Source organism: Aulonocara sp. 'chitande type north' Nkhata Bay, linkage group LG7 (assembly GCF_057382095.1).
Source record: "Aulonocara sp. 'chitande type north' Nkhata Bay isolate Kocher_YH1m ecotype deep benthic linkage group LG7, A_spYH_male_GT1.1, whole genome shotgun sequence".
NCBI lineage: Eukaryota > Metazoa > Chordata > Actinopteri > Cichliformes > Cichlidae > Aulonocara > Aulonocara sp. 'chitande type north' Nkhata Bay.
In genome coordinates, this window is record NC_141350.1 from 10355515 (window position 1) to 10377860 (window position 22346).

The 22346-nt window shown below is 41.2% G+C and overlaps 1 protein-coding gene across 4 annotated transcripts in view; it reads right to left on the reverse strand.

The window, feature by feature from the left end:
- Positions 1–22346, reverse strand: part of pclob (piccolo presynaptic cytomatrix protein b) — a 61291-nt gene that overhangs the window by 11716 nt on the left and 27229 nt on the right. For 2 of the 4 annotated variants that reach the window (XM_086298492.1, XM_086298491.1), the window contains exons 13-26: positions 19696–20553; positions 12489–19227; positions 8735–10290; positions 8379–8644; positions 7184–7994; positions 5852–6890; positions 4479–4547; positions 4123–4149; positions 2961–3049; positions 2754–2829; positions 2511–2636; positions 1144–1252; positions 853–920; positions 518–750 (exon numbers count right to left, since the gene is read on the reverse strand). In XM_086298492.1, coding sequence (XP_086154618.1) covers positions 518–750; positions 853–920; positions 1144–1252; positions 2511–2636; positions 2754–2829; positions 2961–3049; positions 4123–4149; positions 4479–4547; positions 5852–6890; positions 7184–7994; positions 8379–8644; positions 8735–10290; positions 12489–19227; positions 19696–20553 — 12066 coding nt within the window. The remainder of the gene's footprint in view (positions 1–517; positions 751–852; positions 921–1143; positions 1253–2510; positions 2637–2753; positions 2830–2960; positions 3050–4122; positions 4150–4478; positions 4548–5851; positions 6891–7183; positions 7995–8378; positions 8645–8734; positions 10291–12488; positions 19228–19695; positions 20554–22346) is intronic. The other 2 variants (XM_086298493.1, XM_086298494.1) reach the window with 2 other exon arrangements.

Consider the following 22346-nt stretch of genomic DNA (forward strand, 5'->3'; position numbering starts at 1 on the left):
TGCCCTTGTAGAATAGATATTAACATTTTTCATTGAACGTATGGACGTTGTGGGGGACACTGACTATCTGATCGGTGTGTTAGAAAGGAAAGTCTGTCGGTGTAGTGTGACACCATTAGTTAGTTTAGTCAGACATCTCGTGTTCAAAATGAGTTCTTTATTGCAGCATCAGACTGCGAATTTGGGGTTTGATAGGTAATTATCCCCCTTGACCCTACATGCGGATGCTAGGATGGTCGAAGCAGCCAGCTGCTCTGTGCAGAGGGAGAGACGAGAAACCCAGACTCTTAAATAGAATGCCCAGATGAGAGGTTGTGTTTGGTATATGATTTAAGGAGAATGTTTCATTTGTCTGATGCAGTGCAGCTCGAGTTGCCTGGCTGAACTTGCCTGCGGTCTTCACTTCATTTATTTAAAGCAAACACATTTCACAGAAATGTCAACAAAAGACTAATTTGAATAAGAATGTGTGTGAGGTAAGCCACTAAAAAGAATTTTAATGGATGAAATCCATTACCTTGTGTCGCTGCTTCTTGCTTATTGCAGGGGATGCAGGCTGGCCAGGGCTTGGCACCCCACTGGAGGCAGCCGATCCAGTACCAGAGTGGAGGAGGGCAGAGCGCTCTAGTGCAGACAGGACCCCCAATCCCCCAGCTCCTACTCCAGCCATACAAGGTGCTTGCTGCTGGGACACCTTCTGCAATTCTGCAGCTAACTGCTTAGGATCCACACCGGGGGAACGCTGTCCACCTACAGAGACGAGTGTATATAGTGACTCACATTTTATTTATGTCAAACATGTACGCAGGCGCATGCACGCATGCAGACGTAGCAACAAATTCTCGTACATACCAGCCTTAAGCTGGACATGGTGCTCCAGGGCTTGTGGGTGCTCAGGGTCAGACAGCATGTTTAGGTCGCTGTTTGGATCCATACAGGGAATTTATAATGGAATAACAACCAGTGCGTTGTAGGAGTAATCAGTCACAGAGTGGATATTTGGCAGATGAAGGGGTGTGGGACGAACAGAAGGGGAAGGAAAGACGAGAGAAGGTGTTCATGGCTGCAGAGTCACCATTTTGTGACTAAACATGTAGGAGTTTCAGTGGGATAGAGGGATAAATGGTGACAGATGTTACTCACAGTCTCACACAAAGCTCCGCCTCTGCACATGTCTGGCCCATAATAGACTGCACTTCCTCATAAGTCTTTCCCGTTAGAGGGACTCCATTCCACTCCAACACCTGCATTCCTGTAATACGATGAAGGCCAGCATGCAAAATGAGTGACTACCCCTCATCTCTATACATGAAACGTGTTAGAACAGAGAATGCAGTTTTCATGCTCACAGAACAATAGTAATAGCAAACAGCTCTTCAACTGAATTAACTCTGTCTTCATTCTTCTTTATTCTCAGTTGGGTTTATGCATTGGCTTTGTTCCATTGTTGGAACAACACCCAGCACAAAAGCAAGAAAGAAGAGTTTTGCCGATGATTATATTAGATGTTTTGTTTCTCACAAAGAATAATGTAGAAAAAATAGCATATTAGAAGTAAAAACACAGCAACAGCACAAGAAATAACCACTAATATTTGCATATTTATGATGTAATACACAAAACAAATCACAGCAAACTCAATTTTTCCACCCAGGGCCAAAGAAATATGAGGCCTCACTTACACAACTGAAACCTGGTCTTCAGATTAGACTTCTGCTTACGAAGCAACTCACCAGCTGCTGTGACAATAAAGGCTCACATTAATAAGTGCGTATCCTCATGCATGAGCCAGTATTTCTTCTTAGATTATTCCCTCTGTTCTCTGTGTATAATCTGTATCCTCCCCCACTTTATTTCACACTGCACCTAAAGGCATGTTCTGCTGCCAGTTTCTTTCAACAGAACATAAACATATGCATAGCATACAGCACACGCTTGAAAGTAAACCAGCCAACCTACTGTCTTGCCTTTTTAAAAAAAATTTTTTTTCTTGTTCAGCAAGACAAAAAGGGAGTAAGCTATATCAGAATTAAATGGAATAAGAAGCTAGAACCAATTATCTCATTAAAACTACTGGTGGAACTGCAATCAGTACTCAGGCGCTTCTCTTTCTAAACAAAGATTAGAGCATCAATTATTTGAAATTCCAGAAACTACAAGAACAAATTGAGCAGGGATTGTTGCATGGTAATTCACTGTGTGTGTGTGCGTGTGTTTATCTGTGCTTGCCTGTCTATCTGTATCTGTATGTTTACAGGGACGCTAAATATAGTCTAATGACTAACACAGCCCACTGATGTGGAGGGTGTGTTTGCGCGTGATGTGTTGAGGAAAGACACATGACAAACCAACACACAGTAGGCTACAGCCGCCTGTCACAACTCCATCTGGAGTGATTTAGGCATGAATTTTTACTGAAGGCGTAAACGGCCCTAAAATCATCAACACTTAAAAAGCACTGTGATCATGACTCTCCTGAGCCTTGAGAATCTTTTTCATTCTGCTCTTACCCTCCACAACTTTCCCCGTTTGTTCTGCCACCCCACCAGGGATGACCTTGGCAATGTACGCTCCGATCTCTCCACGACTCCCTGGAATCTCCTTACCACCTACCACACGGATGCCAAGTCCATTACCTAAACGGTAAAAATAGGGATACAAATCCTAATTACAAAAACAGAAATAGACAATCTTTGTGATTTTTTTATGGTTGTACGATAACTGTATGTCTGCATTTTGTAATAGTTTTATACCTGACACACTGGAGTCCTTCATGTCTCTCTTAAGCTTGATGCGAGTGTGAGGGAAGGCATAAGGCACGAGTTTCATCTGAAAATTCACAGGATTAAAAGAAGCATGTTTGTAAGCAGAAAACATTCCGGGTTTACATATTAAAACCAAAAATAAACATGGAGTGGAAAAAAAAGGACCAAGCTGAATATTATTAGCTTGAATCGCACCTGTCTCCTGTCTGAAACACTCCCGCTCTGAGGATGCCCTTCTCTTGGCTTATCAAACCAATCTGTGTCCTCTCTTCTCAGGTGGTAGGCTAGACAAGGAAAGGATCGCATTAAAATCTATGCATGAAAATAGGGACTAGAAGCTTTCAGCATAGAATCAAGCAATCTCTTTTTTTGTATTTAAGAATAATTGTCACACATCCACCCAGATTTTCTAAAAGGCAGGAAGATCTCTGATCTGTCCTGACTGGATAGGTGAAAGCAAAGAAACAGAAACTCTGCTCCATCCTATCCACAAGTGTGAGATCAGATGGCTACTAAAAATACTAAATGGTGTATGAATAATTTCAAGTTTGATAAAAATTGATATGCTTTAAATGTTTGGAACGTTTTATTTTCTATGTATTATTTTACAGCACTGTGTACTGGAAATCTCCCCCAAACCATCTTCATTTATAAGTAACGACTGGAAGATACTGACAGTCTCATGCTCTATTTTACCATCACAATTCTAAATCATACCTTTAAGAGCAAAAATAATCAAAATATTGAAAGCTATAGTAATATCTCAACTTTGAAATACTGTTTTGGTGTTAAATGTAAAAGAATCCAAACAAAGATAGAATTTTCTATGTATTGGCGAGCCAAGCCCACAAACAGAAAATAGACTGCTACATATCTTGTAAATATCTTGAAAGCATTAGATCTTGAACAAATTGGTATATGATGGCAGCATTGGTTTTCAGAATTCTATAGAAGATCTTAAAATACTTTGTGCTGTGAATCTGCATGTTTTTGGTAACACTTATGCACAACACACATTTATTTTAGTGCATGGACATGAATACTGGAAATGGGTCTGATATGTTTACAAAACCACAGTGCAAACATTCCTGAATGACACATAAATTAAGTCTCTGCAGTGTATGACACATAAAAGATATCGAGTGTCATTAAGATGGGGTTCATACCAGCATGGAACTGACATGTCAACTACAAGAGTCACTAAATGATATGTATTGTATACGATTGTGAGGTGGGTCATTCCAGAATGAATCTGGTATGTTTACAAACTCAGCCAGAGAAGTGAACCATTCATGATATGCGGCATGGAGGCATACAGTCTCTAAGTAACTACATGAGAATTGCGATGCCGTCTCACCTTCTATATTCCAGTTTGGGCCTCCAGCTGTGGTACAAAGTTATATATGTTTTTAAGAAATTTGTTCAACATATGTTCATTCTTCTATCAAGCTACAGGAAGTAGAGTGCTAAGACTAAGATTTGTACTGCAAGTAGGCTAAAATTCAGCACATGCATTAAAAGCAATAGTAGGAGATGCATGCTTTACTGCATTTACTAGCCTGACAGACAGATCACAAATTTAAGCAGAAGCACTATGAAAAAACCCCCCAAACAAAACATATAAGATGTTTCTTTAGGAGGGAAAGCCATATCAAGATTGAGCCACATTATCATGAGAGGCAGTAACTTTAACTATGCTGTAAGATACTCTACCGTGTCTGATACTTTCATGAAAGATTCTGGCATCATCTCTGTTCAAAGCCAACATGGACTCACTTTGTGCTGCAATTGAGGCAGATGAACACTTTTATGTAAGGTCAAGACAAATGCTTCTGTCTCAACAAGAATGTATTTACATTGATTCCTCAAAATTGGCCTTGAAACAAAGCTAAAGTTGCGGAAGATATTCTTGTTCGTTGGCACTATCTGACAATTACATCAGACCCTGTGCTTTTTAATGCTACTTCATATACAAGATACTTACCAAATAAAAGATAAATAATTATAAAGGCACTGGATTTACCTAAACTAATGGAACACTACCAGTCCCATTCTTATGGAAATGGAAACAGTGCATGTCAATATCTGCTGTGAATCACCGGGGAACACAGACATCTCACACCACAAGGAGACATCCACAGCAACAACTAACAAGCAGAAAACATTAATTTTATTAAGATGAAAATGGAAAACAGATGTACATGCAAGGATGAAAATAAGACCAGATTAGAAACTGAAAGATTACAGAATCAACGCTTAACACAGTTGACACAATTTTCTTTAAGTATACACAACAACATCGGCTTTATAGAAAGCTACTGCATTACATCTTTTTTGATCTATATAAACCATCCATTTGGAAATGTCTAAATTGGCCTGGCACTGGCTTAGCAATTTAGTTAGAATGAAACAAAAATACCTGTAGAATCTGCAGAACATGTATATCACCATGATTCAGCAGTACTCTTTTAAACTTACTGCTGTTGTTTTCGAGCAAAACTAAAGGAAGAACCTTAAAAATGTATGTATTTCTTTTTCTATAAGTTTTCTGTGCCACTGAAAAAGGGCTCCAGTGTAGGCTGTTCAATATTGCTCAGATTTTTAATGAAATTTATACAAAAAATAAGGCAGCTGCATTGTGAGCAGTATGTTTGCTTAGCATATCTCTTTGTAGTTCATAAACAGATAACATAGATTCTAGAGAGGATCTAATTTAACATTTTTAGAACTGTTGGGGTCTAAGAATAAGGAAGGACATTGAATAAATTAAACTGAAAAAAACAAACAAACATCAAGCTGATGAAATGACACAGAAAAGCATGGATAGACGTGGCATACATAAACAAAGAGTGTTATGTATCGCTGACCACGATAATTAAAAGAAAGGAAAAATCATGCAAAATTATGACTTTACATTTATCGTGACAGAGGGAAATATTGTAACAGACAACAATAATTATCTGGAGCACTGATAACTGAGAAAGAAACAGTTAATCCAGAAAGTCAATATGACCACTCAGTATTAGCATGCATGATAAGCACGTCGATATGGTCAAATTGTTGAAGCAGTCTTAGGCTCCATTTACCTTCACTGTCAGACATGGCACCTTGCAAGTCATCCATGATGAATGCGATGTCTCGATCATAGCCACGAGTCCGAGATTCCTCTCTCATATGTTGCTGTACCTCTGGGAGGGAATGGCTTGACCCAAATTGGTCCCTGGAGTCAGCAGAAATGGGAGGGAGAGGACCAGCTGAAGCTCTAGCCATACCCATTGGTTGCCCCACTGGACTCAGAGGACTTTCCTCCTCTGAGTTCTGAGCAACAATGGGGATGCGTCCACGGCTTTGGCTTATAGGTAAACTAGTGGGTTTTGCTCTGGCTACCCCAGGGGCAAACGCTGCATCTAGAACCTCTCCCTCTGATTTAAGTCTTAATGAAGAACTGGACAGATCCCGTTTAATAGATAGATCCAAACCATAGACTGAAGAGGGTCGGGAGGAGGGGCGAGAACGGGTACCACTTGGGTAGGTGCCATCATCATGGGCAGTTGCCCTGATAGTAGAGCCAAGTCCAAGAGACTGACCAAGATTAAGAGAACCAGACAGGTTGGCCCCTAAGGAGGAGCCTAAATATTTTTGTTGCTCAGACAAGTTTTTTCTTAGCCCAAATGTAATCTCATCCTGAAGTAGCCTAGCTCTAGCAGCCAGACTGGACACAGAGGACGCTCCAGATCCCATGTAGCTACCATATTCAGGCTCAAGGTCCCTACTCTCCTGAATTGGGGAAAATTTTGTGATGGCCTTAGGGTCTATAAGGGCCTTTTTGTTCTTCATCTGTTTCTGGTAAAGCATAGCCGCTGGGAGTTGTTTTGCAGCCTGTTTTTCAAGGGTGAGCCTGCCAATGCTATATTTCTCTCCTTTAGGGAAATGGCGAAAATTGCTGTCACTGGGGAGATATTGTGGTAAGCCCAGACCAGTCAAGTGTTCGAGTCCCTCAGTTCCTCGTCGGAATTCTTGCTTGATCTGCTGCTTCAGTAGCTTCAGCTCATAAGGTTCTTCCATAGTATCATCTTCTCCTTTGCCATAACTCTGAAGCCGAGATGAGCCTAAAAATTCTGCCACCTAAACGGAAAAAATAGATAAAATTATACGCCACATGTTAAGTGTTATTGTGTAATTGTTCAAAACACTGAAGTGTTTTGAACAATTAAAAGGGCTATATCAGTCACACTGTTTTCTACATTCATGCAAGCCTAATAAAATAAAACTGGAGAATCAGCACTTCAAATTGTTGAATCGCTTTTTTAAATGAAAGAGCCAACACTAAGAAACACTAACATTCTGAGCTATTAGCATTTGTCTGAGGAGAAAAAGGTAGCAAAAACTAGAAACTAAGTTAACAGTTTGGGATTTACCTCTGCTGTGCGCCTGAGTCTGTCTGCCTTGGACATCTCCTTATCAGGCAAGTTGAATCCAGAACCCAAGCCAGTATTGCTCAGCCCTGTTGACGCCTTGGTGAGCTCCCCTATGTCTTCTATCAGCACATAATTCCTGGCATTATGGTGGTCAATATCAGCATAGAAAGAATCAGCAGAAATGCTAGACATGGGACTAGAGGCCATGCTCCTCTCCTCAAGTCCTAACCTCAAGTCCAAGCTTCCATACTTGCCCCCTAGGTGAGCCACTCCATATCCACTTTCTGTGGAAGTTGGCACAATGAGCAGTGGCTGGTTGCGTATCACCTCATAGTTAGTGGTGATTTTGGGCTCTAAATCAGACAGGTTTGTTTGTCGCTGCTTCCCCTGCTGCAAGAGCAGAGCATGTTGGTAGCTGCCTGGCTGAGTCTGGGCATGGGAGAGGGACATGGTTGGGTAAGGAGACACCTGTTGGTGGTAAAGTGATTGTTGCTGATACATGTTCTGTTGGGTGTAGTGGCTAGTGGTTTGGGTCTGGGGAACATACTGGCCATAGTGAGAGTAGGGACTAGTTAGTGTGTTGTACTGGGAATCAGCTTCTGTCTGTGGGGGGATGAATTGCTCAAATTCCGACTGGGGAGCTGTCCGTGGTCTCTCAAGACCATCACCTCTGGTCTCTCTGATGTTGCTGACCTCACTGTCAGACATGTAGTCTCGCTCCTCTGCCACACCCTGAAGATAGGCTCTTTCTCTCTTCTCTCTTTCTTTCAGCAAGGCCTCCTTACGACGGTTGATACCCATCTCCAAGTACCTTGAATAAATAAATGAAATAAATATATATATATATATTTTTTTACAATTTTAGTACTCAAAAGTTCTAATAAAAACCAGGGGAGGTGGCAAACAATATTCTGTTTTCTCACACATTAATACCTGTTACTATGTGTGAGTGTTGAGAAGTCTCATTGAGAGATGTCAAGGCAGCCTTTTTGCCCATAAGCTATCAAGGTAAGAAGGGAATCATGCAGACGAATTAGGAAGCTTGATGGCATGAGATGCAATGACTGATGCAGTGGAGTTAGCTTGAATCATTTTCTGAGGTATTAGTTATTTATTAATTTAATACAGTAATACAAGTATAGGTAACTTTATATCCTAAACTGCGATGATTTAAAAAAAATTTAATGTGTCTCACCGTAGCTTGGCATCAATCTCTTTTTCTTCTTCATCTAACTCAGCCTGTTTCTTTCGAAGTTTAGAAGATTCTCTCTCCACTAGATCAAGCTCCTTGTCAATGTCCTGCAGGATCTTTGCCCGGGCCATAGTTGTACTACGAGCTAGACGGCGTCGAGCAGAGTTGGTGCTGTAGCCTGACCGTCCTGAGAGGGAGTCATCTTCAGGAGGGGGATCTGGCAGTGTTCTCTTTACCTTCTTACCTGTACTAGAGGGAGAGCCTCGGCTCTAGAATAAAAACAATCAAACAATCAGTTTGTCAATTCAGACTACTATATGACGGCTCATATTTTTCCATTCATATGTGATATGACTTACAGAATAGCTGTCTGCATAGTATCCACCCATCCTGTCTTCTGTGGAAGGACTAAGGGACTTAGGGTCAGATAGAGATTTTTGACCAGCCTTCAATATCCGAGGACCAGAAGAAAATCTGGTTGGGTCTGCAGTCAACATTCTCTGTCCTCCAAGTGACTTTTCTGGGGACAGTGGGGAAACTGTAGTATAGAAGGTTTTGGACTTAGCGGGGATGTCTGCTGAGAGGTGTGTGCTGTAGCCCACCTCAGTGGGAGCATGTCTTCTGTCTGAGTCTGTCTGACAGCTCAGACTTCCACCTCTCTGAGAGTTCTCTGGAGCTGATATATGTTTAATGATTTCTACTTTTGTGTCCATCTGGACATTAGGTCGCTTGATAGTTCCAGAGTGATCAGTCTGGACAGATATCTCTGCCACTGTCTGGATAGCAATGCTAGAGACCTTGGAGCCATGTTTTCCATCACTGCTATGCTTTCGAGAGCGTCGCCGAGCTTTTGTTGGAGCATCCCATTCATCTTGGTCTTCATCGTCAGTCTGAGCTGAGCTATCAATGTTTCTTTTATTTTTCTTTCTCCTTCCAACGTGTTGTTTCTCTGCTGAGTCTTCATCATCTGTCTGCACCCCACTATCAATTATTTTTTTCCCTATGTCCTGATCAGCTTGAAGCTTTACTAAATCTTGACTTTCCTCTATGTGTGTCCCAGCAGATGGAGTCGTAGACTCATCTCTGACTGGCCAGTACTGGCCACTGTCTCCTACACCTGCATATTTAGCATCTAGAAGATTTCCAGTGGGACCAGTACTACCATAGTGCTCGTCTAGCTGCCGCTGGAGTTGCAGTTGGAGCTGCTGAATTTGCTGCAACTGCTCTTTCTGCTGTGCATAGGTCTCCTGTTGAGCCACCATGTGGGCATGATGCTCCTCTTCTTGCTGAAGGAGAAGCTGCTGTTTCAGAGCCTGAAGTTCCTCAAGCTCCCTTTGGACCATAAGCTGTTCCTGTTCTCGATATCGCTGGATTTCTTGCCTTTCCCATTCCAGCTCTTCTGCAAGACATAGTTGCTTAAGCTTCTCTAGCTCTAGAAATTCCCTCTCCATCTGATACTGGGCCATTTTGGTGTTATCTAAGCCAGGGAATATTGGAGAAGAAGCTAGGGCATCCAGAGAAGCAGCAATAGCTTCCAGGGTGGCATCAGAGTACATCTCTGGATAACCAGTTATGATGTCAGCCAAAGCTGTAGGTAGAAAATCTTTAGATAGCCCAGAGTCAAAAGGAATTATCTGTCCAGGGTCCGTAGTGGGGATAAAGCCATATGGGTGTGGTAATGGCTGGCTGTGGACTATTGATGTGGGTGTTAAGGTTGTGCTAAAGACAGAACCTGGCTGAGTCGTAATTGCATATGTGGATGGAACTGGGGCAGCAACAGAGGAGTAAACTATTCCATCTGATGTCCTTAGAGCACTATTTACACCAAACCCAGCTGCAGGGATCTGGGAGTATTGAGCAGTAGTCATCAAAGGGTAGACTCCAGTCGTTTTGCTAGTGTAGTCTAGTGCTTTACCTGTTGTAATAAAATATATATTTTATTCTTCTAAAAAACTTTTATTAAAAAAAAACCCAAATGAGTCATGCAATTTGGATTAAAAAAAACTGCACATGCATATCTGAAGTCATTTTGGCTAGCAAGATGCAAAACCAAAATACTGAGGGAGCACACGTAGGCAAACACATGCATCTGTATGAAAAAACGGAAAAGAAAAGAAAAACAGGTTAATATTTAAGGAAATCATGCATATTAAACAGCAAAGCAAATTAAATAATTTCCAAAAAAGTTAAGGAGATCATGCAACCTATAAATAAAAAACAGAAGATTTAATCATATAAAAGATTTTATTAGAGAAGTGTAGAAAATATATAAAATACTGGTGATTTTTTTTTCAAACAAAATGTTTCCAAAATGCTTCTTTGCTTGAAATCGAATTTTAGTTGGTAATCACTTCAGGGAATTTTATGTTAATTTTATTATGTGCTAAAGGGTGACGGGTCTTGCCTTCAGGCAGCAGGCTTGGACTCTTTGTAATATGTACAGAATTTTCCATTATCTTGCTGATATAACCAAGCTTCTCACTGACAGAATCATTGTTCAGCATTAATGGTGCCTCGAAGAAATTAAGTTTTCCATGCTATGTGCATCAGTGGAACCTATAACTATTCAGATTGTCATGTGTCTGCTGAAAACAAGCCAGGTGGTCAATGGCTGCTTTAGCCTAGAGTACACAACATCTTCAGGAGACAGAAACGCTCTCTACTTTTAAGATTAGGCTTACTTTTCTTTTTGATAAAGCATATAGTTAGGGCTGAATCTTCCCTTAGTTACGGTGCAATGTCTAGGCTGCTAGGGGCTTCCCATGATGCATTGAGTGTCTTTCTTTACTCATCTTTTTACTCACCATGTGTCTATACACATTAGTTATTATTAATCTCTTTCTCGCTTGACCCCCCAGTGATCAGGATAGATGGCTGCCTCTCCCTCAACCTGGTTCTGCTGCAGATTTCTTCCTGTTAAAAGACAGTTTTTCCTTCCCACTGACGCGCTTGCTTATAGATATTCATATAATTGTTTGGGTTTTCTCTGTTTTCTCTGTATTATTGTCTTTACCTTACAATATAAAGCACTTGGAGGTAACTATTGTGATTTGGCGCTATATAAGTATAATAAAATGGAACTGAATCTATGAATCAAAATATTTTTTTAATTTGTGAAATTACAGAACACATCTTTGTATGTTCTTTGTCTATTTCTGTCTTAAAGATAAAGGGCATTTATTGTCAATTTTTCTCAAATTATCAGAATCTTCTAATGATATTATATACCACAGTTGGTAGAGTTATCTTTTTTACCCTGATTGAATAATAATTTTCCTAATTTGTTATGAGATATTCCTCAAACTATGTCCTTCCAGCTTTTATAAAGCATGTTGCTGGCATTAAATTTAAAATTGGCATATATGCAGTGCTGGTGAGTAACGGAATACATGTACCGGCGTTACGTATTTAAAATACAAAATATGAGTAACTGTATTCTGTTACAGTTACCGTTTAAAAAGGTGGTATTCAGAATACAGTTACTTTGTTGAATTAAAGGGATTACACGGCGATCTTTTCCTGTTTCATACGTTATGTTGTCCCCTCTCTATTTGTGGTAATTCCACCCTGGTGGAAACCCAAACGAAACACGTATTAAGAGGCTCTAATTCCTCTGTCTCAATCTCGCAGCCCATGTCACCCCTACTTGCAGCCCGTATAATGATGCGGCGAAATATTTTAAAAAGTTATATAATGTGAAGGCAATAGGCAGAGTGTTACAGGCATAGCCCTAAAGAATGTAGCCTCATGGGCAGTGTAGCCCAGTTGTAAGTAAGCTATTAACTGTAAACTGTGTTTGTGTTTTTCTCCATTGGAGCAACCTTTCAGCGCGTCCCTCTGTCTCTCACTAACAAAGTTGACCCAGACAACAAAGTAAAGCTAGTGTCCTAACTTTTTTGGAAACAGTATGCAAGCAAACATGAAATAATAAACTTCCAGGAAAAATAAGTATGTTTATCTTCAGAAAGAACTGAACTGTAAAAACATACTATATGTCATGCAGAGGCATTTTAAAAGCTTGATTCAAGCCAATGGAAGCCCACTCCCCCCTCTCAAAAAAAGAAAACACGGAAGTAAAAAAGACAAATCATGCAGAAGTACTCTCATACTCACCAGCAGAAAGTTTAGCTGCAGTGAGGTCTATAGCGCCATCTGAAGAGCCACTGAGGTAGTCATAGTCACTTTTAGGAACCATGGAAAACAGTCCTGCCTCTGTCAAGTTGGTTTCAGACACTGATGCTTTTATGCCATTAGTTCCTTTGATACTATACAGTCCAGCATTATCATATTGATAGTGGTCATCTCTGTAGCCAAAACGGTTATCAGGTTGGCTTGTAACTGGAGGCTGTGTTCTGCATGATCCCGTGAATGGTAGCTTGTAAATTACATCACAGCAAACACTATGCCTTCCTGCTGTAAGGTCCATTGGGGTCCCTTCATCCTCTACAACAGTGGTCACCACTCCTGGACTTGTACCAGACAATGCTACCACAGCTCTCATTGGTTTGTAGTTTGTCAGATCCATGGCCTCTGTGGCCTCTAGAGAAAGGACAGGCCCTCCATTGCTGAGAAGTGTGGGGACTGACGTCAATGGCTGTTTTGCTCCAGAGGACACAAGAGCTTCAAAGGAAAGATTAATTGGTATATCTTGAGCTGTGGATGCTACAGCACTCAGCATGGGTTGGGTGCTAACAGGTCTGTATACGATCTGTGCTAAGGGCTCAAATGGTTTGTATGTTGTGAGGGATAGTGGCAATGATGTAACGGGGCCTTGCAAATCAAGCGGTTTCTCTGCTGGAGTGTTGCTATATGAAGCAATAGTAGCTGTGCATGTGACAATTGTGATGCTGTCAGTGACAACAGACAGTGTGGTTGCTGGGGTAATTGCTGGACTAAGATTTACTATCTCCGGCTGTACTGCTGTAATTTGACGGCCACTAGAGTCACTTGAAAAAGACTGTCGACTTGATTCAGGCGGAGTCAGGTCCATGCCTTGCGCAGTCATCTTTATACCAACCTTCATTGTACGTAAATCAATAACATCACCAGGATATATTTTACCATTCTGTTTGGGTACAGGTTGGACTTTAGCAATGTCTGGTTGTATAGTTATTGCTACACTAGGTGGAGGGACCTGTGGAAGTCTTTCATGGACAACAGAAACAGTGGTCCTCTGGACCTCAGTGGTAACTACTTGAGTAACTAGGCTAGGAAGGCTTTCAGGTGGCTGGCCTGAGGTGGAAATTGAAGCTGAATACATATGGCTCATACTAGAGACCACCTTTTCTGCTCCTCTTATCTCCTGGCTTTCAATAGACTCTTGCTGAATTTTAGTGATGGTGACTGGAGAAACATTCTGTGGAATGTCTTGCACTGTGGGCCGTGAGGTCCTCGCGGTGTATTCCTCAGTGGTTATTAGCTCCACAGGGTGATCATATTCTGATGAATAAGTCAATGCATGTGGTTGGCGTTCTGGAATAGATTCTCTTCTGTAGGGGAGCTGAACAGCATAACCATCATTAGAAACATCTTTTTCAGCTGGCAGGTTTACTACCTGTGCTAATTGGTATGGTTGCTGCATGGTTATGGATTCTCTTCTGGTGGCAGCAAAGGCTTCAGCTGTAACCACTTGTCTGGGCATTTCATACTCTGTAGGACAAGTAAATCTTTCAGTTGTGGCATATGTTGGCTGTACTATGGAAGATATGGATGTCCTCCTCTTATGGGTGGTTTCCTCAGTTGTCATAACTGGCATTCCAGGCCCAGCCTGAGGTTGTATCATGGATGATGATATTGAAGAAGCTATGAGATCAGCATCCTTAGTTATAATTTGTGAAGGAGGCTCAAATTGAGGTTGCAATGCCAGTGGTGGCACTGAATGTGTCATAACTGAGGATGTTATTCCTTCACAGACCTTTGGAATATATATATGAGGAGGTATATTTGGATGTGTAACTATGTGTTCAACTTCCATGATAAGAGGTGATGGTGTTTCCTCAGCAGCTGTAGGAGATATCTTCTTATCGTCTATAGTTAATGGCATTAACTCAACAGGGGTAATTTCACTTACCACAGGTTGATGATGCGGTAATGGATGTACCATTGCTATCTCTGGTATTCTAACAGCTGCATCAGTTGTAATAACTTCTGTGAGTACATCAGACTTGGTAGGGAGGAAAACCCCTTCAGCTACAAGAAGTGGTTGCTGAGTAGGCAGATGTTCTGTCACTGCAGGCAGAACTTCTGAAGGTTGAATAGTTTGTAGAACAGGTGAGGGTTCAGAAATGGTCCAGCTATAGTTAAGACCTGTGGCCAATTCTTGATCTTTCGAATGAGTCATTGCTTCAGATACTGTAAGTGGATGCTCAACAGGGATTTGCTGAACACCTGGTATCAGTGATCTTAATGAAATTGCTTCTGCAACAACGACATCAGTAGGTACATCCTCGTCTGTATGTGGCATTTCAATTTGGGCTGCAGCTTGTGCATCAAAAACAGTTGCAGATGGTCTATCTTGGGCTACAGGTTTGTCAAAAGATACTCCAGGCTGCAATGAAGTAGAAAAAACTTCAATCAGAGGCTCTGGCTGGACAGGTATGGTTGGTTTGGGAGCCTGAGGAACCAGTGCTTCACTTAAACTTTCTGATGGAACTGTTATGATCTCTGTAATTGTGGCTTGGACTGGATGAATGAGAATTTTTGGCTCTGGGGACACTGTGATGACCTCAGACAGTGTTTTAGGTTGTGACAGTGGTGGAGTCATTGATTGCTCCTGGTGCACAAATGGTTTCTTAATTGGAAAAGGCACAGTATGTGCTTGGACAGAAGTTTCCTGGGCTAATGGCAATGTTACGATATCAACTACAGGAAGCGATGACAGCATTACAGATGGCATAGTGTCTGTTTTAGCTTGGACTTCAGAAACTACTACCTCAGAAGTTGTCATTTGTTCAGGGACAGCTGAAGCTACAGATATTGGAGGTGGATGCCTTACAGTAGGGACCGAGGCTCTCCTTACTGTAGCCTGTGCTGAGAATACTTCAATGGGTGCTTTCTGCTCTGATGGTGTTGTCCGTATTCCTGACACTTTTGTGGAAGGGATGGACCCTCTTCTTACAGGTGCTTGGACAGTTATGGACTCTGTTGGTGAACCAGGTTCTGATGGAAGCGTTATCACTACATAGGTTTGTAAACATTTCGCATGTCTAGGAGATACAGGTGATTTAGGAGATGTTGCACCCAACTTAGACTCCACAGGTCTTGTCAGACTAAGTGATAGAGCCTTTGGAGGTTCTTTTGTCCTGGGGAGGGTTGCCGCTTTGGGAGCTACAGGAGGTGGCTTGACACTCTCTCCTGGTTTATGACTGAAAACCAGTCCAGCTGGAATTGATACAGGTTTAGGTGGTATGGGTGGAGGAGGCTTGGTAGTCTGACTAGGAATAGAAGCTGCAGAAAGAACTGGTGTGAAATTTGCTTTAGCAGTTGTCACTGGAGTGGGAACTGATTGCTTTGGAACAGTTGGTTTGGGTAAAGTGGATGGAGGTGTTGGACTAGAAACTGTAATGGGTACTTCTACTGTGTCTATAACTTTAGGTGAAATGGGTGGAGCTACAACTTCCTGCACTGTTGCCACCTTAGTAGGAAGTGAAGATATATCTGTACTGCACACATCTGAAGCAGAATGTGGGGCTACTTGGCTACCATATGGAGCAGAAGCAATGAAAGATATTGGCCCTTTGCTAGGTATACCTTGGTTTCTGGCTTGTTCAATCAAAGCTTTGTTCTCTACACTGGGGACAATGATAACTACATGCCCCTGTCTATTTGGTGTTACTAACTGAGGTACAACTCCACCATCTGATTTCATGGCTTCCATTCTTGGTTGGATATCCACAACAACAGATTGCATTGGCTGTCCAACAGCTGTGGTTCCCATAGGTGATGTAGTCCGAGTGGCATGCTCAACAGGTTTTACAAAAGGAACATCTTTATTAGTTTCAGGTAATGATACCGAAGTAGATCGAGGGGGAGGAGGAGGCGGGACCTTCTTTTTGACTATAGTAGTTGAAGCTGTTGCTGCTGAAGGCATCTGGGCGGTTTGAGCCAGAGGTGGGACTACCACTGGACTGACTGATGGGATGGCTGATTGTACGGGGACTGAGTGTATCACTTTAGTTTCAGCTTGAGCTGGGGTAGTAACAAGTGCTGAGACTGGTAATGGGGGATGTGTTGGTATGGGAGCTGTGGTTGAAACCAGGTCAGGCATCTGCACTATGACTGGTTCAGGACATGAAACTAGAGTGACAGAAGTGGAAAGACTGGCAGATGTTGGAGCCGAGACTGCAACAGGTCGGGCTGCTACTAGGGTTGTAGAATGAATGGAGACAACAGAAGGTGCTGGACTTGGTGCTGAGACCTGTGAAATAGCTGGAATGTTGTCAGGAACCTGAGATGGAGATGAAACCAAGTCTGGCATTTGTACCACAACAGGTGATGCAGTTATGGCTTCTACTGTAGAAGTCTGAACTTGAATGGCTGTAGCTGTTTGCACTTTGGATGGATCAGACACAACATCTGGTATTGTAACTATAACTGTAACTGGAGAAGAAGAGACTGAGTTTTCATTAGATTGTACTCCTGCATCTGTGGCAGGCAGTGGTGAGGAGATCTCTGGAGGTGATTGTGTTTTAAATGAAGCAGAAGGTGTTGGTGTAGACAGTGGAGTTGAATCTGATGAAAGAGGTGTTTGAGCCTGGAATGGAGATGAAGATGTAGCATTAGAGGCCAAACTGGAATCTGCACTAGCTGGTGAGGTTGGAGGTGACACTGGTGATACAGGAGAAGGTGTTGTAGTTAGTTCTGGAGCTGATATTGGAGTTGGAATAGGTTTTGGCTCTGGAATTTCACAGACTACACATATAGGATCCATCTCAACAGTTTCAGACAAAGATGGGCTTATGCATGGTTCTTCTTTGGTCTCAGAGTCATCACTGGGGGTAATGTCAGAGGAAATACCAATGCCATAGTCATCTGCAAGACTGTCATCCTCTTCTTCCCCAGATGAACACTGAGTAATCTTGAGGTCTGGTATAGGGAACAATGCTTTCCTTAATGCAGGATCTTGTTGAATCATAGGCCTAACAAAACTTATAGCCCCACTAGGAGTACTAGGGACAACAGTTATGTCAGGACGCTTTGGGGGCTCAGAAGGGCGTGGAGGGGCTGGTCGCTTCTTTTTCTTTGCTGACATGTCACTTAAAGTTTCAGTTTCTGTAAGAGGCATTTCAAGTTTTTCAGTTGGGTATGTCTCTTCTATAGTCACTACACAAGTTTCAGCAAATGAGGGAGGGCAAGTGACCTGTGAAGCGCTTGAGGCAGAAGATTCCATGGCATTTTGTGCCTGCTGAAATTCATGCTCTATCATCATTAACTCTCTCTTCTTTTGCATCATCTCCTCATAAACCTCCTCAGGAGACCTGAGTTTTTTGAGAGAATCAGAGCCAGTATCATTTTTGGGTTCTTCCCGAGATTCACTCATTTTAATTTCAGGTTCCTCAACTAAGGATTCATAAAGATAGTCCTCTATTGCCATCCCCCCATAGAGTGGCTCAATATCAGGTGGACTGTCTCCTGGAATAGCTTTAGTCTTCTGAATAATTTCCTCGTATGCTTCTTCTGCACTCTTTAATGATTTTGTCACACTGTCCTTTTCTATAAATGGATCAGAAAGGGTGTATGGTATGACTGTTGGTGAAGGTTTACGTCCTCTCTGTACAGCTTGAGTGGCTTCTGATTCTGATTCTATACTGGCAGAATACTCCGAGCCAGATGTTCTATGAGTTTCCTTTATAACTGTGACTTCTTTCAGATCCTCTGTGGAGGAAGAATCTTTGTGTGGGGACAGTAGTTGTCCATGGGGTCCCATCTTCTCTTCCTCAGAGGAGTCTTCGATGGTAGGAAGAGGCTGAGTTGGTTGCCTGTGCTTACCTTTGCGATACTGTTTGTCCCCACTGGGTTTCCTGCGACTAGGGCTGCTATCACTATCCTCTTCCAGGGAGGAGGCTGATGTAGGTGAAGATTCTGGAGTAAAACTGGATGCTTGAACACTAGATGAACCCTTTGACACAGATTCTGTGATGCTTTCTATTTCTTCATCTGTGCTTTGTCTTTGTCTCATGACTGGAATTGCTTTCTTGAAAGTAGTTCTGGGTAATGTTTCAGGCACGCTTTGAGCAGTCATGCTGTCAGTTTTTGGGACTGCTTTGTTCCTGGCTGGGCTGTCTTCATTATCTGTGCTACCTTTTCTAGAAAGTGGTTTGACTGTCACCAATGTATTATCAAGGTCAGTATCCTTTATAGCTTGTACATTCTCCAAATTCTTTTCTTTCTCATCTTCTGATACAGACATTTCTTCTTCATCACCCATACCCATTATCTGCTTGCGGATGAACTCTTCGTCTTCCACAGAGGAGTCAGCACTCTCAGTTTTGATGTCCTCACTGCTGGATGAAATATTGCTCACCTTTAGTTTCCTTCTCTGGACTTTAGGTGATGGTGAGGGTGTGAGTTCACTTTCACTGCTTTCATCCATTGCTTGGAAACTCAGACGCCTTCTTTTAGCATTTATCTGCTCCTTTGCTGGTATAGAAGAATCCGCACCATCTTTGCTTGCACCACTCACTATTTCATCATTCAATTCATGTAATATGGGTAAAATCTGAGGTTGCTCTTCATCATGACCCTCTGGTTTGGATTTGGGCTTAGTAGCTGTTACAGGGACATCTGTAGGCACCTCCGCAGTGGAAAGAGAGTCTTTTCGTTTCTTACTGAGCTCTTTGTCTTCATCTTCATCCTAAAATTATGAAAAGGAAGACATATCAGTGTGCCTGTGATTACATTTCTTTAATAAATGAAGTTGACTCTTAATGCTGTGGAACCCAAGATCTGTCATGAGCTAACTTACTGCAGAAGACACACCAACAAGCTTAACAAGATTCTGTCCCCTTTTGAGTTAATCAGTGTAACCAAATGGAGCTGTAATGTACAAATTTCCATATTACTCCATATACTCATGAAAATGCCATCACTGATGTGAACAACTTTAACGTTCTTATAATTTGAAAGATAAAAGTCAAAGTTTTCAAGATTAGCAAAACAAGAGTTTGGAATCTGATGTGCTTTGAATATAAAAATACATCTAATCTTATACAGGTAAAGTATAGCCAAGACTAAAGAACAGAGAGAAAAGCTCTTGTTGTTTAATTTTTTATCTCTTTTAGATAATCTAGATTTCTTTTCAACAAACAGGATAAACTCTTACTTTTCTTTTTGGAGAGACTGGTTGCGACTCAATGGTTGAGAGGATGTTGGTAATTTTGTCAGCAGAGTCATCAGCAAATTCTTTGCTGTCAGTTACTGTGACTGCATCTCCTTCCATAACCACCTGCTGCTGTTCTTTTGACTCTGGTTGCACCATAATTTGCTGCAAAGATTTTGATGAGTCTGTCAGGATGGTGCGATCATCAGTGTCTACCACCTTAATAATCCTCTCTGCAACAGACAGGTCTTGTTTTGTCTGAGCCTCTGGAATAACTTGAGCTACTGCAACCTCTGGAGTGACAGGGGACGCAGAGACAACTGAAGCGTCAGGAACTGGAACTGAAGAAGGTTCAGCTACTCCTGCTTCAAATTCAACTTTATGAAGATCCGTTTTAGACTCTTCAGTTTTGCGTAATTTTGTCGTGCTGAAATCTGTTTTTGGTACCTCTTCTTTCTTGGTAACATCTGTATCTAGAACGTCAATCGTTGGTGTTACCTCTGTCAAAGGTTGCTTTAAAACCTCTTCTTTGGTGGGTAAAGGTGTCGTCTCAAGCTCAATATGTGTAGACGCTGCTGTAAGCATTGTTTCCATTTTGAGAGATGTTGAGTCTACATTTGCTTTTATGGTTGAAACTGTTGGTGCTGTCTCAACAGGCACGGGGGTGGGTTGTGATTTTGTGGGTCCAGGCCTGGTCTCTGACTTCGTTGAGGTGGTTTTGGGCTCTGCCTTTGTGGTTACTGGTGTGGCCTGGGTCTCTGACTTGGCAGGTGGAGGTGAAGGTTGAGGCATTTTTCCTGAGTCTCCCAGCTGTCCTGACAAAGCCCTCTGAGTTTGGCAGTTTAAACACAGCCATTCCTTCTGTAATCAAACAAAAACAACATAATTAGGAAACACATTAAGATAAAAAGTCACAATACCAAATGAGAGCTATTGTAATCAGGCTAATTATGGTCCTTATCCAAAGAATTTATTTGTTCAAAAAGATAACTGAAGCGTTATGCCAGAGTTGTAAAGTCATGAATGAATTAGCTTCTTTGTCATGCTTCACACCACTGCTTTTTCATTAGCTTCTGGACTAGTACCTGATGATATGCATATGGATGGCCCTGCATAATGATTTAAAATCTTGACTTAGAGCCTACTTAAATAAAGTATTATACCTTAAATTATTAGTAATAATTAAAATGAAACTGTCTGGAATTTATGACTAAATTAGTACTTGGTATTTAGGTGGGATGTCTCCATGTGTGTACCAATGCCACAGAAAAACAGCGCTCTAAAACCAAGCTAGCAGAACAAAGAAATTGTTGAGTAATTGTTTGGCTAGCCCATTGAGACATTACACAAAAAAAGGATATCTATTCTGTAATATATATAACTGTGCCTAACTAATTATTAGCCCATTACCTTCACTGTTTAAGAAAGGGAATTATATCGGCTCAAATAACAACAGACTAAATCTGAGCACTGACAACACTAAACTTTGTTACATGTCAGGTGCTCATTAAAATCCTGCATTAAGATCACAGTAAATTACCCCACTGTGTGCAGAACTCAGTTTTCTTGTGCATGCATTTTTTCTGCTTTCTGTTATGATGATACAGAATCTTGTGTTTTATATGTCATTTCATCCATACACATTAAAAAAAAAGAGTCCACGGTCAAAAGTAACCTGGCCAGGCTGAATTAGACAGAAAGGTTATTTTTCATACAAAGTGGAACTATTAAAGAAAAAGAAGGGCTTATGTAAGTTGAATCAGTATCAATCTCATTTTACAAAAGCCTCGCCTCAGACTTTATTTCTTTTTAAACTGCTTTCAGAAAGACAATTTGCTGAAAATAGTGCCAAATTACTTGAATGAGGCTGCTTTATGTCTTTACTGAAAGGAAAAGCAAAAACAAAGAAAAACACTGAAGAAAAACAACAAGCACAAAACAACAAAAAGCAAAAATACTTGAAGAACTCAGTCGTGTGATGTCTAGACTTTTTCCTGTTAAGTACGTTTGCAAGTAATAAAAGTTCCAAATTATGTGTTTTAGACTAAGACATGATAATTCCTGATGGTTTTCACATAGACAAATATTATAGTCAATACAATACAGTTTTGGATGCTGAGTAATACCATAGCACTCTAAGTGATCTAAATTCAGTAATCAGCTATCAATGCTGAAAAACAGACTTAGATTTTTAAACTTCTTAATAAAATAATATAAACATGCTCAGTACTGTTACAGTAGACCGTACATTACACATGAAACAGCAATAGAATGCTTACCTTGCAAAAAAGCTAATCTCATTTTATAAGGAATGCTATTACTTCAAAATGTACTCCTCTGAAGACATTCCCTATCACATCTAAGCTCCATTAATGGACAGCTAAAGAGGACAAAAGCCATAAGCTGCCAATACATTAAGCACTGTGTCTGTACTAGCAACCTAGCAGACCAAATCACAGCAATGCGCCTGCCTCTGCAGAGTCAGGGAGAGCTGCTCTCATATAGGACAGAGGGGGAGTTTATAACACACACATATCCTGTGAAACACCACAAAGTTTTAATTACTTCATCCATGGTTTAATGTATTAGACCCATACTACTTATACTGTTTAGTGTATATACATTTAGAATATCATAATTATGCTAATACAGTG